The following is a 26365-nucleotide window of genomic DNA, read 5'->3' as shown; positions in this document are numbered from 1 at the left end:
CAGCCCCCATTCCCAGCTGAGTACCAATCATCCTTCCATCTCCAAGGTCCTTCAACGTGTATATGGTCTTCAAATTCGGCGTCCGTTCCTCATGATTTTCAATACTTCTATCAAATCAAGTCTCTCTCTCTCTCTCTACACTGCATTATCCAAGCCATTGTCACTCTGAGTTGATTACACTAACACTGTTAGCTTATTTTCCTACAGTCCAATTCACCTTAAATTTGGTTGGCAGTATTTTTATGCTGCACTGCTTTCTGCTTACCCATTCCATCTGTCCTTACTCAACTCTATTGGTCATCTTTGCTATCTACTAGTCAAAATTCATCTGACTTTTTTGGTCATTCTCAACTCCTCCTTTGCCTTGATCTTAACAGTAGTGCTCATTTGGTGCTTTCTTAAGCTTTATTGAGCTCTAGATTTACTTCAGGCAATGAATGGAGGCAACACCAAGAGCCATTTGAAGATTATGAGATCCAGATCCAGATAGGAAAAGAATACTTCTGCCAAGTGAGACGTCAGAAAATGAAAGGTCGATAAACAGAGCTTTTCAACAGCTGAACCCAGAAAGGCTAACCTGTAAATATATTTATTGTATCCAGGATCTTTACTTACTACCAGTACAGTCTGCGTTTATGCTTATCAAGAGTGAAGTGCTGTCAATGCTTTCGAAAGAAAAAACTTCTGGAATAGAACTTCCTTCATTTTCATTTTGTTCTTCAAAAAAAAAACTGCAGGTTCACCTTTTGATTAAAAACACTTCCCACCCTATGAACAGTGAAGTGGCTGCATTAATGAGAACTCAAGTATCAGTAAGAGGTCAAACATTCCACTTATTGCTAATAGCAACATTTGATTCTGATTTAGTGTTGTAATCCAACAACAGAGGCAAAATGAGAATGACATTCTCTGTCCCCACATAAGCATGTTTTGTTAACAGACAGAGTACGATACAGTGCCTCACACTTCACTCCTTATTCTAGGATTGAAAGAGATCTTTGTTATAGGTGGTGTTCTGGATAGACGAACATCTATATAGTCAGGCGGACAGGATTTTCTTTCAACAACCATAACAAATGTATTTGCAGAGTCTGGAGAAAAGGTTTGTCTGTGAGAAAATTGGAAAGCAACTGACACTGGAAGATGCACTGTGGCTGGCTGTTGGTAGGAGGGCTCCTCAACAGCCAATGGTCTGAAAATGAACACCAATAAAGATGGGGAGCAACACAGAAGACAATTCATCCCTGATGTAAAGTGACAAAAAAATCCAGCACTGAAGACTTCTTCCAGAATGAAATACAAGTGGAAGCTGAAAATACATAAGACTAACCTGCTCAAAATCTCTCCAGGACTGAAACAGAGGCCTTACATTTCCTAACCACTAAACATCCCACAACATATTGCATTACCCAAGAAATTACAAAATTTGTTGAACAGACTGAAAAATACAATGTTTATTTCCAGTCTTGGAGAAAACCTTTAAATGCAGTGCTTCTGACTGAATGGCAAAGGCTTTCTTCAGAACAAGGTTGTTCAGCAGCAAGGTGTTGGATAGGGGTGCAAACTTTGTCAACAAAGCAATGCTTTGAATAATTTTCCGTATTGAATTTAGCAATTACTTTTCCAATATGAAGGCTTCATAACCAGTTCTTTCCTTCAATCCTGAACTTCAAAGCATAATTTTACATAGTTCCTCCAGAAGATTTTTATTTCATAAAGAACTGCAATAGCATAAAAACTGCCATACCTCAAAGAAGTCAAAAATGAGCTCCAGGTTATCTGGCTCCATGGTTTGAATGCTATACTCTGTCCACTGTCCAGGTTCCAAGGCATACCCACACTCTGGCTGGGAATGACGCGATTTGTATCCACTGTCGCTGATTAAGGAAATTTCTAAAGTATTGGGCATTTTCTGCACTGAGGTAGTAACCAGTTTGGGGTCATCGTCTTCATCCTCCTCCTCAAAACCCTCCAACGTCAACTTCACCCTTTAAACACAATGAGCATTACAGAATTCAATTTTTAAAAAATTGCAGGGCATTTACTCAACATTCACTGTAATTTTACATTTATTTTATTAAAAAATGACTTTTTATAAAAGGCAAATTAATTTCCTTTGTGTGTGCGCAAGGTCAGTGCATTAGCTAGGCAATTCCTAAGGTTATTACAAACCTCTGACATTCAACTAGAACCATATTACTACCTTGTACATATAACATATGTTGCATATCTGGGTCAGCAACATTCGGTATTCCCATCTACATAAAGCAATCTTCTATTCAGAATGAATTTTATTTTAAACTGTAAATGTTTTCAATTGCATTCTGTGTTAATTTGCTGGTCCAATTCATATCCTCTTGCATAGTGGATTAGATCTGTAGCATTGATGACCACATGTCAACCAGCTAATAGCCAAAAAATGGAAATGGGATATTCCCCCTTCCCAAGTGGACCAAGATTTTCCCTCACCCCCTTGGAACATTCAGCTAACAGCCTTCTCTTTATTTGCTATTCAGGCCTTTTTTTTTCCTTTTAGAGGAGCAGGGTGGGAGGAGAAAATTAATTTCATGCATCACATTTATTCCTGATCTGCTACGGCAGTTGATTTTGTTGGGGGTGGAGGTGCGAGTATCAAAAAGCCAGATTCTTCCCTTCAGCTAAACATACTCATTGCACAAGCCTCAAACCATTTTCTTTATTCTATGATACATTTGTTCTCCCTCAGAGAGCTTTCCAAAATTGGACTATTGTTCCTACAAGGTTAATTGGAATACTTCAATTGTATCGCTTATAATGCTTTTCGTAAGTTAAGAGAGTTTGCTAAAAACAGCTGAGTGCATTCTGCTAATTTTCTCCACAGTGGCTGCCTCTCAATTCACTAAAAAGCCCTCTGCTTGTCAAACCCTATGCTTGTCTGACATCCAGAACTGGATGAATAGAAATTTCCTCAAATTGCACGTCGGGAAATGGGAAGACTGAAAGCATAATTTTTAGCCCCCACCACAAACTCCATTCTCTATTGACTCTACCCAGCAACAGCTAAAGGCTGAACCAGAGTGTTCACAAATCTTGATTTCACACTTGATCCCAAGATGAGCTTCCACCACATACTCACACTACGACTGCCTCTCTTTACCCGTAACATTATCCAACTCCATTCCTGCCTCAACTTACCTGCTGCTGAGTCCCTCTTCCAAGCCACTGTTGCCTCTGAACTTGACCATTCCAATGCACTCTTGACAATCCAAAATTCCAATGCAAACATCCTAAAACCCACCAAGACATGTTCACCCATCACACCTTTGCTCGCTCACCAATACCACCCAGTTGAGCATACCAGAATTTTAAAAATCTTGTCCTAGTTTTTCATGCCACTACATTGCCTTGTCCTCTCTACCTCCAGCCTCCTCCATCTGCAAAATCCTCATATATTGCATTAGTCTAATTTAAATCACTTAACCACTGTTTGCTATGTCTTCAGCTGTCAAGACCGTACGTTTTGGTTATTCCCTCTGAACATCCCCACCTCTTCTTCCTCCTTAAAGGCGATGCTCCATAACGTTAAGTACCAAAGCAATATCTTCACAGTAATCCTCCCTATCCTTTGTATCACTAAAACCTTTGTTGATTCTTATTTCTTTACTACGATCATCTGTTCAGACAAAAGAAAAGCAATAGACTAATTCATACCACACTCTGATCCAGAAACTCTTAGTCACAATTCAACTTCTCAAAGTTACATTTTAAAAAACCCTGCAGCAGCTCCAGACACAGTAAATTCCATTTGCCTTTATACAAGGAAATATAGCTAAAAGTAACTATGACAGAAGCAACTATTTCAAAAATTTGAAGTTATCTTAAGATTGAAAGTCTAGAGCTGCAAAGTGGCAAGCTATAACAAGATCCAGAACACTTAGTGCTCTAAACATACATTCTAACAAACACTATTTCACAGATAGCTAGCAAAGCAATGACACTATAAACATTTCCACAGAGAAGTAATAGCGTCTATAGTTCTACTGCTACGATGCAAGCTCTTTGGGAGCAACACAAGGTTAAAACATCTACAATGTTCAGTTGTTTTCATACAAAATTCATTAATGTTACTCCATGGTTGCATTTTTCACAAATCTATGGAGAATAAGCCCTCGTTCAGTTTAGTGATCTCAACCTACAGCACACAACAGTTTCAAAATCCATCTTGTCAAGTCCAGGTTTGATGTCCTGAATGGCCTTAAATGATTAGAAAGAGAAAGTTTACCTAAATCTGGACTTCTTGAACTTCTTCTTGGATATGGAAACTGGAGGTTTCTCAGAATAATGCAACCTCAAACGAATTTCACTTTGGCACGTTAACCACCCAGAATCCAATTTCTCAACACCATCTGTGAACACAAATTATGTTACTTGGTTTATGCCCATTCGCAGACATCCTTTAAAAATCATCCACGTCAAGTTATATTTTTAGAGTTCAGCAGAGCCAACTATAACATTGCACAGCCTGTGTAAGATTTTTGTAAACATCATAGTGAATGTCTATTTTTAATAACTGCCAAATATTAGAATGTTAGTATTCTGGTGACTCTATAAACAATTAGATGCCGAAGATGCTACAAAGCAAGGGCTGCTGATAATTGCCTTTACTAAATATTATAAAGTACTAACAAATTAATCATTTAATTAAATTGAAAATACAAAGTATTGAAATAACACAGTCGACCATAACAACCGACTGCATGTCTTTGTCCAAATTGCACTGAATCTTCACACCAAAAATCTCTTTCACTTTACACCCTCAGTAGAATTGCTCATCTGATCATCTCTCCAATCTTAAAAAATAAAATGATTTTATTAGCTAGTGGGCTAATAGAGAAAGAACCAGAAAAATCACTAGTGGACCAGCAGGATAACAGAAGGGACAGAACATCTCAATTCTGCCAGCCTTAGTTCAGCAGTAGCACTCAGATGTTTCCAAGCCTCATTCCTGTGGCTTCAGCACATAACCTTTCTTAACATTTCTGTGACATTCACAAGATTTACTGTACTATGGGAAGTGCTCTTTCAGATGCAAGTGGAGATCTTAGTTGCACATGCAAGTGGACATTAAAGATCCTATGCCATTAGAGTCTTCCCTGGTGTCCTAGCCAATATTTGCCAACCAAAATTTTAAAAGTCTTTCCCAGTCATTTATTTCATTGCAGTTTGTAGGACTCTTCTATGCACACATTATCACATTCCCTTACATTATTAGGTCCACCATGTTTCAGAAGTACCTAATTGGCTATGAGGCTCACTGGTATGTTCAGAGATCACGGAAGATACTTTATAAAAGCACTTTTTGTTCAAGATGTGGGCTGGAAAAATGTCATCTATAAGAATTTACTGTCTCTTCTGTATGTTTATCTAGATGGTGATTCTGTAATTTTTCTTTATTTACACCATAGCCTGAGATAGATGGTAGAGTTGAGGCAGTACTAAATGAGGAAAGAACTACTGTTCTTGTTTACATGGGAAGAAACATTATGGAGAGTTGGCCACATAAAGATGGTACACCAACATTGATAGTGGGTGTTGTTTCACCAAAGTATGAGGTTCTGCAGCTACGAAATCAGAGCCAATAAATGGAAACCAGCATAGATGAAAGATTTTGATTAAACAGAGATAAACATTGCCTAAGTATAGAGATAAGCAGCCCTATAAGAGGCATTCACATTAAACACTGGTTTCTTACTCATGTAGAGATTAGTTATACAGACAATGACAATACATTGGATTTAGTAAATCAGGAATAGCTGATAGGAAAAGATTTGAGGCTCAAACTGCTGCTGTCACATTTTAAAAAGGGCTAAAAAGGGCAGCATGGTGGCAAGCAGTGCTACCTCAAGGCACCAGGATCCCAGATTCAATTCAGGCCTCGGGTCACTTTGTGTAAAGTTTGCACATTCTTCCCGTGTCTGCGTGGGTTTCCTCCCATGGTCCAAAGATGTGCGGGATGAAGTTAATTGGCCATGTTAAATTGCCCTTTAGTGTCAGGAGGAATAGCAGGGCAAATACATGGGGCTAAGGAGTTAGGGTGGGATTGTCGATGATGCAGATTTGATGGGCCGAATGGCCTCCTCCTACACTACAGAGATTCTATAAATCAATTTATGGGAATGCAAATAGCAACAATTAAGTGGAAGCCAAGTATAGAATATTCTAATGCATCAAAATATACACTTATATAAAAGTTCTGAAAGGAAAAGGCAGCCATACATCTTAGCACCTACATTCAGCAACTGGCCCTTAAGGAGCTATGGTAAGTAATAAACACACAACTCATTTAGACAAAAAAGGTACAAATAGTAGTTAATGCTCACAAGAAAAGCACTGAAAGCTAAAATTAATTAACAAGATGAAGACAGGAGTCACAACTATGCAGAAGTATTTTATTTCTTTCAGGAGTAAAGTTTCAGTTAGGGGTAAATAAAACAATTAAAGGATGACTTAAAAATTATGGTCTGATTTTCAGTAGTAATGATGGTTAAGCTATCAGGGTTCAGCATCACTGCTCCTCCAAAACTGACAGTAACTTCAGCAGCCTGCACATGTTATATTAAATATGCAAATCCAGAAGTTTCTGACAGTGATTACACACTTCTCCACTGACATTCCCATAGTCTGAAATCTATTGGAGTACAGCCACTCGTGGTGCTGTTATGGTTCAGGTCAAAAACTCCTAAGTGTTTTAATGAAGCCTGCCTGAGCCATAAATTTTGCATCCTGAATTTGGCTAGGGTAAGTATGAATGCTTCTCTTCAGGTATAATTCAAGTGATCCAGTAGGGAGCTTTTACCGAACAAAGTTTATTTAAGAATGCAGTTAACATGTATAGTAAGAAAATTAGCATCAACTTTTTATCGATTACAAACAAGAAACAAACCAACCACTATAAATGTACATCCCTTAATGAATATCTCAAATGTGTTCCAATTAAAGCTAAAATCCAACAAACAAAAACCTTCGAACAGATTTATCACTGCACAGGCTAAAGCTCACATGATGCTGGAATGCAGTTGTGGGTTGAATGCTGCTTTCAAATGATCTTGAAAACTCAAGGACAGCTTGTAGTTTTCAGCTTCCCAACAACACCAAAACAGATTCTTTACTGCAGGATGGCAATAAGCCGTGCTTTCAGCTAACTGGTAAAACGTTCAAAATAGAAACAGAAAGGTGGAATTCTTTTCCAGCTTGCTTCTAAGACTGCCTCTAACACTGCAGCCAAAACAAAACTAAAAACAAAATTTGTCATCTGATCTGCAGTTTTTTTCTCCTCTCACCAATGGCATCACCTAAGGCTGTGACCACGATTTTAAAAAAATCTTAAAAGGTACACTAACACCACAGTGCCCTTAACCCCATTGCAAAAACTTTTGGAAAATGAGGCCCTACTGAATTCACTTCATACTGAGCTTTTAACCGCACACCAAATTCCTAGTTACTGCTAAATTCAAATTAGATGAGGTAGCATAAGGTGGTCCAATCTGGTCTACATGGGACAGAGGGTTGTGAAGAAAGGGCGAGAGAAGCAGTGTCTCCATTAACCAAATCTTGAACAGAGGAACAGTTGATGCTCAAGTCACCATCCCACTGCCAACAAACACTGGGAACAACAGAAGAATTAAATGCGTGTTTTGAAGGCTGCCAAGCGAGGCAGGGAGAAGCAGATCTTCGCTGTAGAAGAACAGCAAAGGTAGCTAGTCAGGTTACAGAAAAAGATGGTTCCAAGAAAATTCAAGTTTTTGCAGCCTATCAAAATAGTCAATGGAACAAATTTTGAGTTTTCTTACCAATGAGAGACTGAAATTAAGTTGCACGACTTGAGATTTTCTTTAACCACAACTTTGTGGACTCACTTATTGACGATAAAGTAGAATAGCTTAAAACCCTCATTTGTCCTTGACTCACTAAGTGCTACAATCCAACAGGGGATAAATGTGAAGGCCATGACATCCCGTCATTATGACAATGTGTTAGATTAATATGCATCTTGATAGTGGTCAATGAACATAAATTTCTCATTGTTGAGGGATACAGGCCCAATTACAAAACAACAATGACTTGAATCCAAGAGAATACTTTAAGAGCAGAAATTTATAATACCCGGATTTCATATGATGTAGCTAATGTCTCATTCTTTCATCTGTGCAACGGAATGTGAACAAAGGGATTAAAAAATACACTGGCTTGGCTGGTGCATGGTAATATGTACAGCTCCAATGAATGATGAACTTTAGAGAAAAGTATTAACTTAAAACAAATAAACATGGTTCATAAACATTATAGCTTGAAATTTCATTCATCAACCAAGATAAAATAAAAACAATAGAACTAGAAGTGAACCTATTTACAAATAGCTATCATAGGTAAAATTAAGCCGACAGTTTCTAATGAGTACAGGTTATGCATGTGCACAATCCTAAATCCATGAATCACAATCACATCAGCATCTTACAAAGCATAGTCAAACTTACTCATAGTATATAGAATGGGTATATAATACTGCTATTCTACTAGGTGGTAGGAGCCCACAATGAGTTTCTACCTCAAGACAACCATGAATCCTCACCAAACGGAGGGTCAGAAATAAAGTACAAACACAAGTCCATTCTTACACACGCCCCAATAAAACTCAAAAACAGAAAAGGGCCACACAGAAATCATCAATCCACCCTGACTAATAAATTAGATGGTAGTGAATCAAATTATATCTATTGAAGATAATAGAACTCCACTAGTAACAAGGTAGCCAAATAAGTAGTTAAGATAAGCAGATAGTAGCCCAAATTCCAAACCCACTCTGTAATGAATTAACTGACATCAATCTGGGCAGCTTGACAGCTGTCTTGAGCCACCAGATTGCAATATAGTAAACTTGTAGTGCATATATGCCTTAAGTGTATATATTTTACGCGCAAAAGGATCAAAGTCAAAAGGATCAAAAGGGAATTATAGGCCGGTTAGTTTAACGTCTGTGGTAGGTAAAATGTTAGAATCTGTCATTAAGGAGGAAATTGCGAGGCATCTTGAAGGGAATTGCTTGATAGAGCAGACGCAGCACGGTTTCATTAAAGGGAAGTCGTGTCTGACAAATTTACTGGAGTTCTATGAGGATGTGTCTAGGGCAGTGGATAGAGGAGAGCCGGTGGATGTGGTCTTTCTGGATTTTCAGAAGGCGTTTGACAAAGTACCTCACAAGAGGTTATTGCAGAAGGTCGGGGGACATGGAGTTGGGGATAGGGTGTTAGCGTGGATAGAGGATTGGTTGTCAAATAGGAGGCAGAGAGTGGGGGTCAACGGGTGCTATTCGGATTGGCGGATGGTGACTAGTGGAGTGCCCCAGGGGTCGGTGCTGGGGCCTCAGCTTTTTACCATTTATATAGATGATCTGGAGGAGGGAACCGAGTGTAGGGTGTCGAAATTTGCTGATGACACCAAGATTGGGGGAACGGCAAATTGTGCGGAGGGTGTGGAGAGTCTGCAGAAGGATCTAGATAGGCTGGGCGAATGGGCCAGGAAATGGCAAATGGAATTTAATGTTGGCAAGTGTGAGGTGGTCCACTTTGGTAGGAAGAATGGTAGAAAGGACTATTACTTAGTGGCGAAAAACTGCAGCAGGCAACGGTGCAGAGGGACCGCGGGGTCCTTGTGCATGAGTCGTAAAAACCCAGCTTGCAGGTGCAGCAGGTGGTCAGGAAGGCGAATGGGATGCTGGCCTTCATAGCGAGGGGGATTGAATATAGAAGTAGGGAGGTCTTGCTGCAGCTGTATAGGGCATTGGTGAGGCCGCAGCTGGAGTACTGTGTGCAGTTTTGGGCGCCGCACCTGCGCAAAGATATTTTGGCCTTGGAGGGAGTGCAGAGGAGGTTTACTAGGCTGATACCGGAGTTGAGGGGGTTGAGCTATGAGGAGAGGCTGAATAAACTAGGCTTGTACCCGTTAAGAGTTTAGAAGAATGAGGGGAGATCTCATTGAGACGTATAAGATGATGAATGGGATGGATAGGATAGAGGTGGAGAGACTCTTCCCGCTCAAAAAAGACAGTAGGACTAGGGGGCACAGCCTCAAGATAAAGGGGGGGCGGTTTAGAACAGAGTTGAGGAGGAACTTCTTCACTCAAAGGGTGGTGAATCTCTGGAATTCTCTGCCCGTTGAAGTGGTGGAGGCTGCCTCGCTAAATATTTTTAAGACGCGGGTTGATGGGTTTTTGATGAGAGGGGATTAAGGGTTATGGGGAGAGGGCGGGAAAGTGGAACTGAGCCTGGCGGGGCAGGCTCGAAGGGCTAGATGGCCTACTCCTGCTCCTATTTCTTATGTTCTTAAAGTCGCTTGTGCTCCCTTTAGCAACCTGTTGACGCACTCCTGAGACTCAAACAGGGAGACATCGAAAAAGTTGAGCCCAATACAATGCTTCTTTGGAATTATCCTATATTTGTGACGCTGTTTTATCTCACGTTAACAAGAGTTGACATTTTTGGGAACCGAAAGGCTTCATTTGAATTTTCTTTAAAAATCGGCAAATTAAACCCTGCAGGAATTCTAAAATGCTACTCCCCAATATTAAAATTCTTAAATTTGTACACACTTCCACCTCAATATTTCTCCGTTATAAATTCAAGCTTCAACACTTGTGTTGGAATTCATCCCTGAAAAATGGTCAGACTATAATTACGCTTTTCTGGTAGAGATATTGCATTAGCAGAGCAGGAACATGCCACATTATAAACTGCAGACTTTACATAGTAAGCCCCATTATAAATGCAGACATAGGAATCTATACCAGAAATACAAAAATAAGGGCAGAGGGTATGCATTAAAATGGGGATTGAATGATGTTTGCACACACTGATTAATTCATTCCCACCTTCCGGTTTTGCTTTTATCTGAAATCTGCACTTGGTCTTGACTCCCCATATGTGGTAAGACAGGGGCAACTTAGCATGGCCAATCCACCTAAACTGCACATCTTTGGACTACGGGAGGAAACCCCACGGACTGCTTTGAAAGACAGATCCACCTCCAAGGAATACACTGTACTTCATGGCTGGATTCTCTTCTCCATATAGAACTGCATCAACTAACTTGCAAACCATCCTATATTTATGATAAAAAATAAAATACTGCAGACTCTGGAAATCAAAAATAACAGTGCCAAGAAATCTCAGCACACCTGGCAGTAATCTGTGGACACTGAGTCCAATATGACACTCCTTTGGAATTATTCTACATTTAATATTCAATAATAAAATATTGCAGTACACTTACTGAAAATTCCAAAGTATCCATCATTCAAAACGCACTCTCGTTCTAGAACAGAGAAAGGAAGCATTGGGAGAAGTCAGTAATTGTTACACTAGACACATTGTTCAGTTTAAAATTAAACAATTTTCTATTCCTAGCTGTAAAGACGACTAAATTAATTTTGAAAAGATACCTTTCCTTGATGCACAAATATTACTTGATTTAAATCCATTAACATACAAGTGCTTTTAAAGCACAGACCTGTCTTCAAACAAAGCCCAAAAATTGATTCAGCACCCTTTTTGGGTAGCATACTGAGCACTGAAGGTCATTTCAAGCTCTTAGAATGTAAACAAAATTTGTAAAACTTGGAAATAAATGTTGGAGTCATTTCTTTCCCATAGCCAGTCAAGGTGAACGATGGGAACAATGATGTCAGTGCTGATTAGTGATTTACAAGGAAGCTAAGGAACCAACATCACAACTAAACATAGGTTTCAACCAAGAGCACCAGAAATAGGAGTAAGCCATACAGCTCCTCAAGACTGTGACGTTCCTCAAGATAATGGCCAATTCCACTTTTTTGCCCAAGCACCACATCCTTTGATTACCTCAGTTCAAAAAATTTTATCTTAATCTTGAGCTTACTTGACGACCAACAATACACTGCCTTCTGGAACAGAGAATCTCAAAGATTCACAACATTGAATGAAGAAATCCCTCAGCTCAGTCTTAAATTAATCGTAAAAGAAACTCAGAAACTGGGGCACATATGCAATATATTCTGTATTACTGCAAAATTCCACTGGGCAGAAATAAGTGGGCTACTACACCTTGTGGCACTTTTAAAATGGAGAAAAACTTTCCCAGCCATTTTGGTGAGTATCTTGGCCAGTGGCATGTCAATGAGGCTTGATCATTAAAATCAGCAGTCTCCCAGTTGTCACTTGTCTGGATGGATCAGGATCAGCATCAGCTATTCATTGGGCTACTATCCTCTATGAGGGTTAAAAGTCCCCAGCATGTTAACTTCATCCATTTTGTTCCGTTCCAAGCTTCCTTAAAGATGGCCTTTGATGATAAAACAACCAAAGCATACTTTTGCTATTGTAAGCCTTTAACAACAGATCAGCCAGCCAAAGGTCTTCAAAATTGACCATCTCTCTAATTTGTTTTTGCAGTGAAAGTAGTTAGGTGGATAAAAAGTATTCTCATGGTCATGCCCATCTCCTCTGAGCCAATATTTTATGATCTACTATTAATACAGTGCAAGACCGAACTTCCCCTTCTAAATTTGTCATCTTATGGCAACGATTGATTCTTCTTGCTTAGGACCGGCCATAGGATTTTGCATTTCAAAAGATCTTCACTGTAGACGTAAATAGTTTGCGCCTTTAAAAATGGATCTGGCCATTTTAAGTGTTTTAGAATGAGGACTATATTTGACCTTATTTACGGATGGTGAGTGCATTGCCTAAAAAATGGCCTCAGCACTAATAAAGTAATTCTTAAAATACATTTGTATGATACTAACAAATTTCTCAAGCTCAAAAAATTACCTGATCTCCAGTCAATCTCCACCTTTATTTAGTGACTTTTTAAGAGGGGATGCAATAAAAGTGAAGTAAAAGAAGAAATGCTGACTGGATTAGGAAGATCAGAGATGGCATACATGAGATATGAACATTGGCATGGATCTAATGTTTCTGTGCTGCAGTTAGGATGTGATATAATTTAACAGTCTGGTACTTCTTGTTGGAGAGAGGTCCAAGATTACTGTACACAATAGTGCTTCTAAACTCAAGGTCCTTATTCCTTGTGCTCTTAGTTACCCAGTGTTAGAATCTGGACAAGAGACCTTCAGAGCCCTTAGTATGCATGCATGACAATACCTGTTTTACTTGAATCTCTTAATGGCTTACCCCAGCATAGCAACGGCAAGAAGCCCACATACTTAAAGGGATAGGTAAATAGAGACAAGGGAACCTTTGTATACAATCAGAATGGGATCACTTGCAAAGTTTAGTCACAAACAATATCTCCTTTATAAAACTGTCAGATGCTAACACAACTGTTGAGTCGCCAGAAGCCAAGTGCCATTCTTCTAAAAGATTTTATAGAGTAGCTTATTGGTATGTGGCACCAATGTGCTACATATATTTGATGTTCAAAGTTGTTAGCTGTCTTTATGCTAGGTGCAAAATATGGGATGTATTGCATTCCCAGACACATGGGACAGAATGCCAAAGCTATGCTGCATAAGAAGTGTACACTAATGTACATTTACATCCTGGCTCCTGGTTTACCTTACACAACTTGGGACCAGGTTCAATCAGGTAGAATAGGTGGTGCTGAATTCCATTATTTCATCAGCCCCAGAAGCCAGGATGATACTGGAATTCCTGACTTAAGAACATACCTTCAATAGTGAAAGGACTAGTCTCCTGGGATTGTATTCCAGTTTTAAAAGAATTATAGCTCAAACAATGGCATGCTCGAAAAAAAAAACTTTTGTTACTCAAATTGTAAATATTAACAAAAGGGGTAGTACTGGAGGTACTGGAAGGAAGCTGATTTTATTTCAGTAAAGAATGTCAGTCAGACATTCCAGACCACAGCTTAAGTGATCCCTGGCCAGTGTTAAGGGATAGTTACCTTCATTATGGAAATGTAAGGAAATTCAGTGGAGAACCCAAAGATGTCCTATTTTCATGAGGCGATACCATCTCTGGTGCTTCAACTACAGCAGTGACATCTTGGGGGAACTGAGCAACCAGTTCCTTTGCTTCATTGTTGAATACATTTAAGGCTGAGATAGACAGAAGTTTGGTCTCAGGGATCTAAGGCATATGGGGAGCAGGCAGGAAAATGGCGTTGAAGCCCAAGATCAGCCACGATCCTACTGAATGGCAAAGCAGGTTTGACGAGCCGTGGTGTATTCCTGCTCCTGTTTCTTTTGTTGTGTTTCTTCAGCATCATGTGTTATCTTGTGTTGGCTCTAATGATGACTTATACACCCTGCTCCTAAATAATGTACTCACCTGTGATATGCAATTTAATTCTTCTCAATTTATAGCTCCTAGGTGTTTTAAATGCTTTCTTCTGTCGTTAACAAACCTTAATAAAAAACTTAATGGCAAATTAGGTGCAAAGTGGCACACTCAGCGGTAGCACATGGGAGAACAGCTAATGCGCTTTAAATGTTAAAGAGGAAAGCGTAGCCATGGTGCACCACGCTGAAACAGCAGCATGCTGTTTTGCAGAGTGTGAGACGGGGGGATACATGTTGCATCACTCAGCCTCAACACACCAATACTGCAGTCCTATTCACTCAATTGTGGGAATATACTTCCGAGTAGCTTATTCAGCTGGATTAGAGATGCAATGGTGGTAAAAGCTCATCACCACTGATCAAGGTAGACAAGTGGAAGAAACTGTGCGACACTTAGAAAAATTGTATTTTGAAGAAATCAATCTTCAGTTTCATTTATACGTAAGGAAACTCATTAGAAATCAGATCTTTATAAGAAACTTTTAATGAAGTTACTTGGGATTGGAACAAATAAATTAATTGTAAAATAAATCTATTTTGTACGCTTAAAAAGTTAAAAATAAACTTAGGGATAAAAAATTACATACTGTTAACATAACAAGTCACAAGCTAAGATATATGCATGTGGAAAGATAGAAGAATTGGCACTAAACATTATTTCCACGAATGTAGATCAGTGCAAATGTAGCGCAGTGGATTACTTAACCCAAAGTAGCTTCACGTTAAATACCTGAAAAACTTCTTTGAGCGAAAAAGCTGTAGTAATACGTTGTCTACCAGCATGAGGTGCTGTCCAACATATCGTGCGCAGCATTCTGAGAAAACTTAATTTGGTCTTCAGTATTGACAATTAAATTTCTAGAAGGTAACTCATTTAATTAGGAATGGTTCAAACTGACAAGCAGTCCAGGGATACAACTGAATAATGCTTCAATGTGGTAAGAAGCAAATTGCGTGCATGGGTAGGGTTGGGGGGAACAAGTTAATTGCACATGCAGGGTTTGGCAGTGGGGACAGCCTAGCATGCGCGAGGGCCAACGTGAGCCAATATAGAACCACTTAAATTCCAATGGTCAGTTTAGAGGACCATTATGAAATCTTGGTTCAGAACATCTAGAATATAGATTGAGAGTGTAACCAGGCAAGAATTGTACAGGACGGGTGAGAGGGAAGAGGGGGAAATTACTGTTTAGAAATGTCGGTCGCATTATGTCCAACGTGACAGACATTTGGTTCGCAAGAGTCAAAGTATAATGTGGTAATAAAAGACTGACGTTTAGTAGTACCTCTCTCAATTTGAAAAGTAAATGGCAACCGTCAGATGCTTAATTTAATTACATGTACCTCTGCTATTGCCAATCTGGCAGATAACAGAAACTCAATACACTGTAGTGACATACCCGACGGATTAAATGATCGTGGATGAGGATGAGTCTCCCACTTGTTGACTAGCACTTGCCGAAGATCAGCAGGGTTCTGAGTCAAGTGATAAAAAGATTAAAGCCCTTTATAATAATACAAAAGGACTAGAAGAAAATGTAAGCTCAGAGGATAAGAGATACGTTTTTAACCACTTCTGGTAGAACGTTTACAAATTTTTCAATCTGTGCTTTTCACGAGGTAACATAATTGCCTGAAATTACAGGTACTGAAGATCATAACCAATATTGAAACTGGATTGACCACAGTTCAATTTAATAACACAGCATATTAGAGCACCAACAGATGGTACCACAGGAGAGATGCAAATTTGAACTTCTCAGTGAAGAGTTCCAATCTCACATTTCTGTCACAGGTCCCATCAATTCTCTAGAGGAGAGAAAAGTTGGTAGGAGTCCTATTGCCAGGTTGTCATGAGCTTCCGACTGGCTGTCTGACTGAACAGCAGCACTGGCAGATGCATAGAAACAGGCTGCCAGGTCTGCAGGAGGTGCATAGCCCAGCAAGACCTGAATAGGAAATAAAGGGTTTAAATTATTTTTACTAAATCATCATACATGTACCATACATAAAATTACAAAACGCAGCTTAAACTCACTCTTCAATATTGTAACTAATAATCTTGAACTTTAAAAATACTGATTGCTGAAAATGAGGAAGTTGATACAAAATAAACCTAGTATTCTTCTTCAAGTTACTTTTAAAGGATCAAGATGGGAAATGAATTAGAGCTTTCACTCTTGCAATCGAATCTGAAGCCAGCAGGGACTAATGAAACAAGTCTTCTCCTGCAGCTCTTAAGGATCTACATGAAATAGTTGGGCAGTTTCAGCACTCGGGCTCCTCGCAAAACATTTCCTCCACTTTTGGTTGTACTTTAATATTCCTCACGGCGACACCAACCAGTGTGGGAAATGAAGGGGAAACAAGGAGGGGATAGCAGAGCAAAAACGTTGCAATGCAAAAATCCTTTAGGCACTAAAAAGTGAACAAGTGTTCTCTCGTTAGGATTTCACTAACACTATGGAGCACAGGAAAATTAAAAAAAAACACAAGCAAGCTTTAATATTCTACTGACATTCTTTCTCAAGCAACCACCAGTCCATTTAAAATACATAAAAATCCACAGCATTTGCTTAGATTCCCCATCTGGGCCTGTCCGTACATCTGATGGTTGATTTTTTTTAAAAAAGTGTATTATTAATCAAAATAGCCACATGCATAAGCACAAAGAATGAAAGAAAAGGGGACATTTCTAAATGTTTCAGTTTTTGTTTGAAACCAATAGGTAAAATTAAAATCAGTGTTGTCACTAGGTTGTTCAGAGGTACAAGCACTAACGCCCAAAAATGTCTCCACTTAAGCCAACAACAGTTTGACCGCTTTTATTCAGCTCAAACTATTTCTACCACCATCAACAAGAAACCTGCATCTTATATTGCTCAGAATGTTGTCACCTGGCACAACCATGCCAAATAAAAATTTCAGAGCCACCATTACAGTTCACAGAAATCCTAGTGGCAACACCAATAAACAGTTTAGCTTCCTTTTACTTCATCAATTTATGTTGATTTGTATATTTTGGTTAGAACAGCAATTGATTTAAAAAAAAATACATTTAAAATACATTTAATCGTTAGTGCATTCTCAGAAAGTTCAATCAAGTTAAAACTGAAGCACTCAGGTTACTAAATCCACTAACTATTGCCACTCTTCACTTTAAAAAACAAGTGTAGAAAGATGGAAAAAAGAATCACTTGCAACATGCTGACTTTAAAAGTAATCTAATGGCTAATTAAAGAAGGTAACTGATTGCCAATTGAGAGAAAGTAAGGTAGTGCAACAGGTTATTTACTGCTGCTAAAATGAACCAAACAATAATAAACCCTCACGCAAAAATATAACGCAAAAGGATGGGAAGGGATGTGTGTCAAGTCTATACATTTGCTGAAGGAGAATCTCTGATGCAATACAGAGTGAAGTTGCCAATGCAGAACAAGTGAATAGAATAGTTTAATGTACCAATTATACTTACACCAATCATAATTTATCTTAAATTTAACAAGACGACACAAAATATCACCAATCATTATAGATAGCATCCATTGCAGAGGTAAATGGGTTAAGGACAAGAATTTTTACTGACAAAAATCTAAGCTAGAAAACCAATTATTTTTCACTCCCTTTACCCCCTATAGAATTCACTTCGTTTCACTTATTATGGCCACTGTCAGTGGGCTATTCAGCTGTATGGAGCCAAATTTTGCCCCTTCTCAAGGAGGGAGGGAGAGAAAAATGGAAATACCAGGCAAGAAAACTTTGGCCTGACTGTACCCACGTCCTAGTATTTGCTTACACAATGAAGCATTTAATAAACAAACAACTAGATTTTACAACAGGAAATCCTCCAAAAGAAAAATCAGAAATTAAACATATAGATTTAGTACAATCCAGAAAATGCGCCTTACCTTAGGTTCCATGACGTAACATTTAAAATAGCGATATTGGAAAACGGTGGATCCTGGGAGAATGACTGTTGCTCTCCATATTAAGCTGCAGAAAAATTGCAGAAACATCTTATTAATACAAATGTTTGATTTTAAATTTTTGAGGCCATCACCAACCAAACTTGTTAGATCCTTTAAAGCACATGAACACAGTCAGCTAGCATTTGGACCAAAATTGCAGGTGTTAAAGATTGATAACAGTGAAAAATGTAATGGAATGTAAGTATTTTAAGTTTATAAGCCAAGGTATTGAGTGCACACTGAAAAGCAGTCAATTTCATGAGGCACTATTTCCTCCTTGCTTCCACCATGTTTTTATTTTTTAAAATATAGATTTTAAAAAATATCAAGACATATGCAAAAGGGGTACTGAAAATCATATCAAAATTCGACCTGTCAAACTGTGGGCTAAAGTGAGCTAACTGAAACAATAAACCTTAGATACTTCTTCACTTGCGACCTAAGCCTTAAACAAGCCTCTATACATAAATAATCAAGGGGAAAAAAAAAGCAGAATTACTAAACTGTTGGAACCAAGCCCAAACCAAGCAAAACCTGCTTTTAACTGTGAAAGGCAAAGGGCAATAAATGTCAGAAACAATACCATTCCTCTTATCAAAGGACAAAGAAAAGTACAACATGGGAACAGGCCCTTCAGCCCTCTGAGAATCAATAAAGTAGGAAAATATCTGACTCAAATACCAAAAGGTGTCTCAGGGTAATCTGTAGATTTCCTTCTCATTCTGGACAGTACCTTTCCTAATTTGAATAGAAATAAAATTAACATATACTAACCGCTATTTTGAGTCACAGTAGCCAGCTTTCCAATATCATGGACCCTAATTTAGATAGCTTTTAAGTTTTTAAAAAAGTTTATTATCAGCATTGCAAGTAGGCTTACATTAACACTGCAATGAAGTTACTATGAAAATCCCCTAGTCGCCACACTCCAGCACCTGCTTGGGTACAGAACATCACATCTTTCAGACTGTTTTTATACCCATAGCAATAACTAGTAGACAATGCATCCAATTTCATCTGCCAAAATAATTAACAGCAGGAAAAACAAATGAGGGAAAACATACGCCAAAAGAATTAAATACATTTTAATGAAATAAAACTAAAAAACCAGATCGGTAGCTGCCTGACTGAATAAATTGGAATTATTGTACTGCATTTACTGATTTAGACACTTCCACAAATCTGACTATTTTATCCAGCAGCAATTCATCCTCTTTTACACTTACCTATCGTTTGCATCTGGCTCCAGAAGCACTGCTTTCTGTGGATACCAATTACCGAGTACAGCTGAATTTCCACATACTGCAAACACTTCACCTAGGGTACCAAACGGGAGAAAAGTTAACTGGAAGGAACCGACATGTGTGCACACAAACGTTAACAGTTTAATTATGAAGAGTATATATTATGTAATAACAACTCTGATCATTAGGTTTAGATGATGACTATCTGAATAATTTAGTAGCCAAGCTACAATTGACTGGCTAATGCTATTGTTGGTTAAATCAATCGCACAATAAAAAAGACTACTACAGGGTCGCACTAACAAGCACTTGTGCAAAGAACTCAGCAGAAAATAATTTCCACTTTTGAATCTATTTCCATATTAATATAACTAATATCATTAAGAAACAGAATCCTACAGTGCAGAACACGCCCTTCGGTCCATCAAGTCTGTACTGACATGAAAGGCCCAATAACACAAAAAGGCAGGCATACCAACAAATCAGCAAAGATCCTTTGAGGGAGAAATCCACTCACATGGCACTTACATCACCAGCTATCAAGAAGCACTATGCAAACAAATGTTTTCCTCTTCAGATCAGTATGAACTCAAACAGCAACAACTTGCAAATGTTGAATGTCTAAAGTTGAATTAGATATACTTTAAGTGAACTTTCAAATTCCAATATAACAGCCTGCATCCTTTAGAGCGGCTGCAAGTTATTAATTAAGCAAGTCATCAAGTGACATGTAAACTGAACTTCCAGAACAAACAAGTCTTCTGAGCAAGACAAGCTGTTCAACATGCGTCTTGGTTTGCACACTTCAAAAGTCAAGAAAATGTTTCTTTTTGGACTGCTTTAACTCTGAAGACAATGGATAATTTGGCACCTTTTAAAGGGGAGAAGCCAGAGTCTCCTAGCACCCGTAAACAGATTTGCAGCATGACAAAGAGAAGCATTTTACTCAAACTACAGACAGTTGACAATATTGTGCCTTAAAAAATTTATATCATGTTTCTTGTAATGGGTATGTTTAAAATTCAGCCGTTTTATGTTGTGCTTATTTGTCTGGGTACTGAGCAGCTCACATGCTGAGAATACGGGCTAATAGTTGATTTTACTTCAGGATACGTTTGTTTTAGTCTGAGTTAATTGATTTTTGTCTATTTTGTTTTTCTCTTGAGGTTTCAGAGTAGAATTTTGATGAGGCAAATTGACAGTCATATGCTTGAAGGGAGCAGCTAGGCTTACAGGAAAATACATAGTTACTGCCAGGTTCTGAAAGAAGCAAGAGGTGTCTCTTTCTTTCCGTCTTCGGAGGCTGTTGTTCGGGACCTGCTAAGGGAACAACGGTCTCTCTCCAGTGGTGTTCTGAAGGCTCAAGGACCGTAATAAGTCTCACAACACAAGGTTAAAGTCCAACAGGTTTATCTGGTAGTAAATGCCACTAGCTTTCGGGATTTGCCCCTTTGTCAGGTGAGTGGGAGTTCTGACGAAGGGGCAAACCTCGAAAGCTAGTGACGTTTATACCAAATAAACCTGCTGGACTTTAACCTGGTGTTGTGAGACTTCTTACTGTGTTTAACCCAGTCCAATGCCAACATCTCCACATCATGGCTCAAGGACTAGCAGTCCAAGTACAAGCACATAAGTCTGTGTGTTGCTGACTGATTTTGAAAAGTTTAAGTCTATAATAGGATTATTAGTTGAATTGGAACTAAGAGATAGGTTATCAGTTAAGAATTGTACCTTGTCATGCTCAAGTATTTCAAATGGTAAAAGTTAAGCTAATTAGTTATAGTTTGGTTAAATAGAGTTTCTTTTGCTAAAAGCTTCCTAGTGTGTCAATAGAATCATACCTGGAGTGAAATACCTCATGCTAATTCCAAAACAGAAAAACTGTTGGGGTCTAGTTGGGCTTCATAACATACTTTAGGTTTCTGCTCTGGTACCTTAACAATACTAGGTTTTGTAAGATATATATGTAAGCGTATCAGTGGCCAAATGGCAAGTATCACTTGTGTTTATGGCTGTTCAAATTCACTTGTCATTGATTGAGACTTGCACAACAGCAATGTTGGGTTGTTACCAATCAAATGCATTGAACTCATTCATATTTAAATATCTGGACAAAAACTAAGATGTCTATGGCCATGTTATCTCAAAAGTGCTGCCTGTTAAAATAAACATAGGCAATGATTTATTGTAAAACAAAATGTTCTACATCCAATTAGTGGAAAAAATGATGAGGTATGACAATAAAACTTTTCTGACGAACATTTCAAGGAAAGACTGACTAAGAACACTATGAATCGTAACTAATGTTATTATAGACGCACACAGAACAATTCACCAGAATTACTTCCCTGTGATTCACAAGCATGTAGCTACATTCAAAAGTAACTTTGTTGCATAAATGCCCACCAACAAACAGATCATATTAATTCAAATCTAAACCAGTTAAAAAAAGGCAAGTATGGCACAAAACCTAAACAATTATTATTAAAATTTAACAATTAAGATTTAATAACTGCATAAGGAATTGGTGAATATGGAATTTATTTCCTTCCTGATGGAGACATGCATGCATCCACGTGAGATTTCATTCAGCAGTTCCAGTCTCATACTTATGCAAATTGCATCAACATATAACTTAACCCTTTAATACCTGGAAGTGTAACTCCCTTGATTTTGAAAGTGACCTGCGAAGTGAACATGTTTACCAACGTTGAGGCACTATTGAATGGCTGATGTTATCTACAGTAAAAATACAAGTTAACTGAATTAGTACAACAGTAACAAACTAACATTTGGAAAAATTGTACTGTCTGTGATGTCAAATACTAAACTAGTCATTTATGGTGTTTACAAAAGAATCAATTTACTAATCAGATTGCAAAATCCCCTATCAGCCCAAAGTTCTTCCCAACACATCACAGCACTGAGCTTTGATTGCAGCTGCATTGCGGTGAAAAGTGTCAAGTTGAGGTCAAGTTTCTCCCACTTTGAACAACATCATGCATCTTGCAGCATCAAATGACGTTGCTGGATTTAAGGGCAGGTCACCAAAACCTTTTGCAGCAGTTACCTTATAGGAAAGCAATGTAATACTCTCACCATTACACAACAGTCAATTGCTAATCAAATCTCCAATTTATCTTTCCCTAATCAATAAGGAACACATCACTTCTGAAAAACTGCACAATTTTTTGAACATTTTTAGAAATTATGATACTCTTAAGTAAACATAAGAAAATCTCTACATAATTTCTACTGCAATGCTCAAATATTGTTACAGCTTACTTAAACCCCAACTGTGTCTTGATTTAAACCTTTACAAATACTTACAAAGCGATTCAAGTTTTTTGTTTAGTAGAGTTGAGAAAAGCAGTCTTCAAAATTTCCATGTAACCAGTGTGTGGAGTTACAACTCAAACTGCAATAAAGTACCATCACCTGCACAAAAGACACTGTATTGTAATATCATTGCCAAAATTAGGTTGGCAGATATGAAAGTACTGTATCTGTATTTGGGTGCTGTAAAACAAATGGTTGCTGTCTAATCAGTGATCTTTGACCTTCCACATTTGCACTTCAACATCATTGCAATATAGTTCTTCAGCTTTCAGAATAACGAAAATTGCTGCATACAAATTAATCCAGCATACAAACCAATCTCAATTTTAAGGCCACAAGACTCAGCATACAAGTCCAGTCCCTTTCCAGCTAAGAAATGTGACACTTGCATTAGTCAAGCTCGACTTCCACCCTGGAAATACATGTTTTACTTACCTACAAATCAACACGAGGTCAAGCAGGCGGTAACAGTTGCAAGGAATTTATTTATTTATTAGTGTCACAGGTAGGTTTACATTAACACTGCAATGAAGTTACTGTGAAAATCCCCAAGTTGTTACACTCCAGCGCCTGTTCGGGTACACTGAGGGAGAATTTAGCACAGCCAATGCACTTAACCAACACATCTTTCAGACTGTGGGAGGAAACTGGAGCATCCAGAGGAAACCCACGCAGACATGGAGAGAATGTACAAATACTGCACAGACAGTGACCCGAGGTTAAATTGAACCCACATCCCTGGTGCTAACCACTGTGCCACCATGCCAAGTACAGACTGCACATGGCATGGCAAGTTACGAACAGAACTGGATTGACAAGCAAAAATAATGAATGACATTTTTGGAAGTTTCAACTGTCAGCTTATACACCTTTTAATTTTGTCAAGTACTTCCGCAATAAATGACCTATCAATACTAAACTTGCAGGTAGTCGGAAGATATTACTATTTATTACAGGAACACTGTACTACTGCAGCTTGAAAATCTGGCTTATAAGTTGTAACCCTGCATTGTGATTTAGTCACTCTTCCATTTTTATCCAAACATTAATTGCAATGAAAGCCGCAAATGTTAGAAGTACTCAGGCCTGAAGTCTGTCCCACGCAGAATTATTATTGACATTTAGGGAGTGGGCACTTAATGAGAATGATACATTTTAAAAGGTTACAAAATTCTTTGATAGTTACTGTTTTCTATTGCATGTTCTCCGATCCTTCTCTATGAACTTTTGTTTGCAGAGCGCACAAGAAACGATACTTTTCACTGTATATTAATACATGCGACTAATAAATCAAATCAAAAATTAAATACTACTCCATTTACAGCAGAAGATAATACTGGAAAATACTGAAGCATAGAGAAGTAACATTATTTTTCCTCTTTTCCACATGAAACAGATTGACCAATGTACTCGATGTTTCAAGTTTTGTGGTCATTATGGCGCTGATTTTAACTAAAATAAAAACAGAAAATGCTAGAGAAACTCAGCAGGCCTGGCAATATATGTGGAGAGAAACAAATGGCCCTTCTATAGAACCAAATGTACAAATGTAATTAATTAGATGATTGGGGAGGTGGATGGAGCAGGTGGGGCAGAACAGAAGAACAAAAGGGCAAAGGAGAGATTGACAACACTGTCAGCAACATGAGACAAAAGGGAGTGTGTTAATGACGCCATTCGGGGATGAAGAGTGTTAATAGGGCAAAAGGCATGACAGCAGAATGTGTTAGTTGGAGCAAAACTGAAAACACAGGACAGGTGGCCATGTGACGACAGACCAAAGGAACTGAGAAAAAAAACAAAAAAGCCGGGGCCAAAACAGAGGGGGCAGTTTACTGTGTAAAATTGTTGAACTCAAATATTCAGCTCAGAAGGCTGGAAATTGTTCTTCCAGTTTGCGTTGGGCATCACCAGAGCACTGCAGCAAGCCTAGGACAGATATGTGGGCATGAGGGCAAGATAGAGTTGAAAGGCCAAGCAAGTGGAAGACTGGAGTCATGTGAAAGTGTTCCACAAAGCAGTTACCCAGTCTGATTTAATTATTTGGCCAGGTTTGTTTAACAACACCCTTACTTCCCATCTGCTCTGAGTATTCAAACTGGCATAATAGTGTGTAAATAATACAGCAAGCTTTGATATAACTTGCACAACGGATTTGCATTATACCATGAAATAATGCTTCAACCACACTGCTGCAAGTAACCACAGAAAATGCTATGAACATCACCCCTGATTAGGGAAGTAAATTTGCAGCACTAATCAACAGGTTACAGGTGTTGCAACGAGGCAATCTTTTACGTACTATGGATGAAAGGTCAGACAAATGTATGACAGGATGGACAAAGTTTATGTTACTTCCTTCAACTGAAGTGTAGAAGAGCAGCCACTTATGGTTTTCCCTAATTCAACACTCCACATAGGCACCAAAAGAGAAGCCGCAACCAGCATACCACATGACAGGAAGCTGGAGCAACAAGGTGAACACAACTACTGAACTTTTCAGACATTTGTTTCAACAAACATTTCAAATTATGTGCCAAGATACTGGTGAGTACAGGAGTCCACATTACATCAATTTTATCCTAAGTGGACTAACTGGACAACTTTGTGTACTTGGCTCATAAAATATATTTTATTTTAAGTTCAAAGATAAATAGTTCCAGTAGCACACATACACATATATATCTGTTATATGTTAATCATAAAGCAGTGCTCATTTGAGGCATTTATAACTTTAGCATAAGTTACAAGTTCAAAGATGTGTGGATTAGGTTGATTGGCCATGCTCAATTGCCTTTTATGTCAGGGCGATTAGCAGTGTAAACAGACGGGGTTGCAGGGATAGGATTGTTGTCGGTGCAGGTTTGATGAGCCAAATGGCCTCCTCCAGCACTGTAGGGATTCTATAATACTGTATCACACACTTCTGGTTGGACATCATATGGCGAACAATGTCAAATCACTGTAGAAGATCCTTGGATGCCATGAGCCTCTGTACAATTCTTAAATCCAGCTGATCTAAATTGTATAAACTGCTGTGGAGGGGCCTGAGCACATGTACAACATACAGGTATAAAGTAATCACATTTCACACTTAAAAAAATCACCCAAGCAGTGTAAATAGGGTGCTGCCTGCTGAAACATTAATAGTTAGTCTTATTGTGCTTTATGACAACAAAACATGCTTTACAATCAACTAGTATTCATAAATGTTAAACACTTACTTCATACACTAGGACATCTGTGGCCTCATGCTGGTTTGTTTTCTCCGCTTATTGCCCTTAAACCTCCAGGCCTGTATTAAAGGTGAAGTGAATTAAAATGCTCAAAATTAATATTAATATCACCTTTAATATTATGTTCTTCAGCAGCACTAAATTTTATGACGTTGCATTTGGTCAACAAGATTGCACAAATGTGATATCTGCTCATTCACAGATAGAAAAGATAATTTACAATTACAGCATCTTTACTAAAACAGC

The 26365-nt window shown here is 38.4% G+C and overlaps 1 protein-coding gene across 3 annotated transcripts in view; it reads right to left on the bottom strand.

Annotated features, from left to right (window-relative positions):
• gpcpd1 (glycerophosphocholine phosphodiesterase 1) overlaps positions 1-26365 on the bottom strand; it is a 50452-nt gene that overhangs the window by 20264 nt on the left and 3823 nt on the right. For 2 of the 3 annotated variants that reach the window (XM_080200059.1, XM_080200060.1), the window contains 9 exons: positions 26108-26178; positions 22875-22982; positions 22195-22283; positions 19527-19617; positions 18241-18325; positions 15733-15808; positions 11305-11346; positions 4262-4385; positions 1748-1988 (listed from right to left, as the gene is read on the bottom strand). In XM_080200059.1, the coding sequence (XP_080056185.1) occupies positions 1748-1988; positions 4262-4385; positions 11305-11346; positions 15733-15808; positions 18241-18325; positions 19527-19617; positions 22195-22243 (708 nt within the window). In that variant the 5' untranslated portion in view covers positions 22244-22283; positions 22875-22982; positions 26108-26178. The remainder of the gene's footprint in view (positions 1-1747; positions 1989-4261; positions 4386-11304; positions 11347-15732; positions 15809-18240; positions 18326-19526; positions 19618-22194; positions 22284-22874; positions 22983-26107; positions 26179-26365) is intronic. The other variant, XM_080200061.1, reaches the window with a different exon arrangement.

This window comes from Carcharhinus amblyrhynchos, chromosome 12, assembly GCF_965287045.1.
Source record: "Carcharhinus amblyrhynchos chromosome 12, sCarAmb.v2.hapA, whole genome shotgun sequence".
Taxonomy (NCBI): Eukaryota; Metazoa; Chordata; class Chondrichthyes; order Carcharhiniformes; family Carcharhinidae; genus Carcharhinus; species Carcharhinus amblyrhynchos.
Note: the sequence above shows the minus strand (reverse complement) of the source record. Positions and strands in the feature narration are given on the sequence as shown.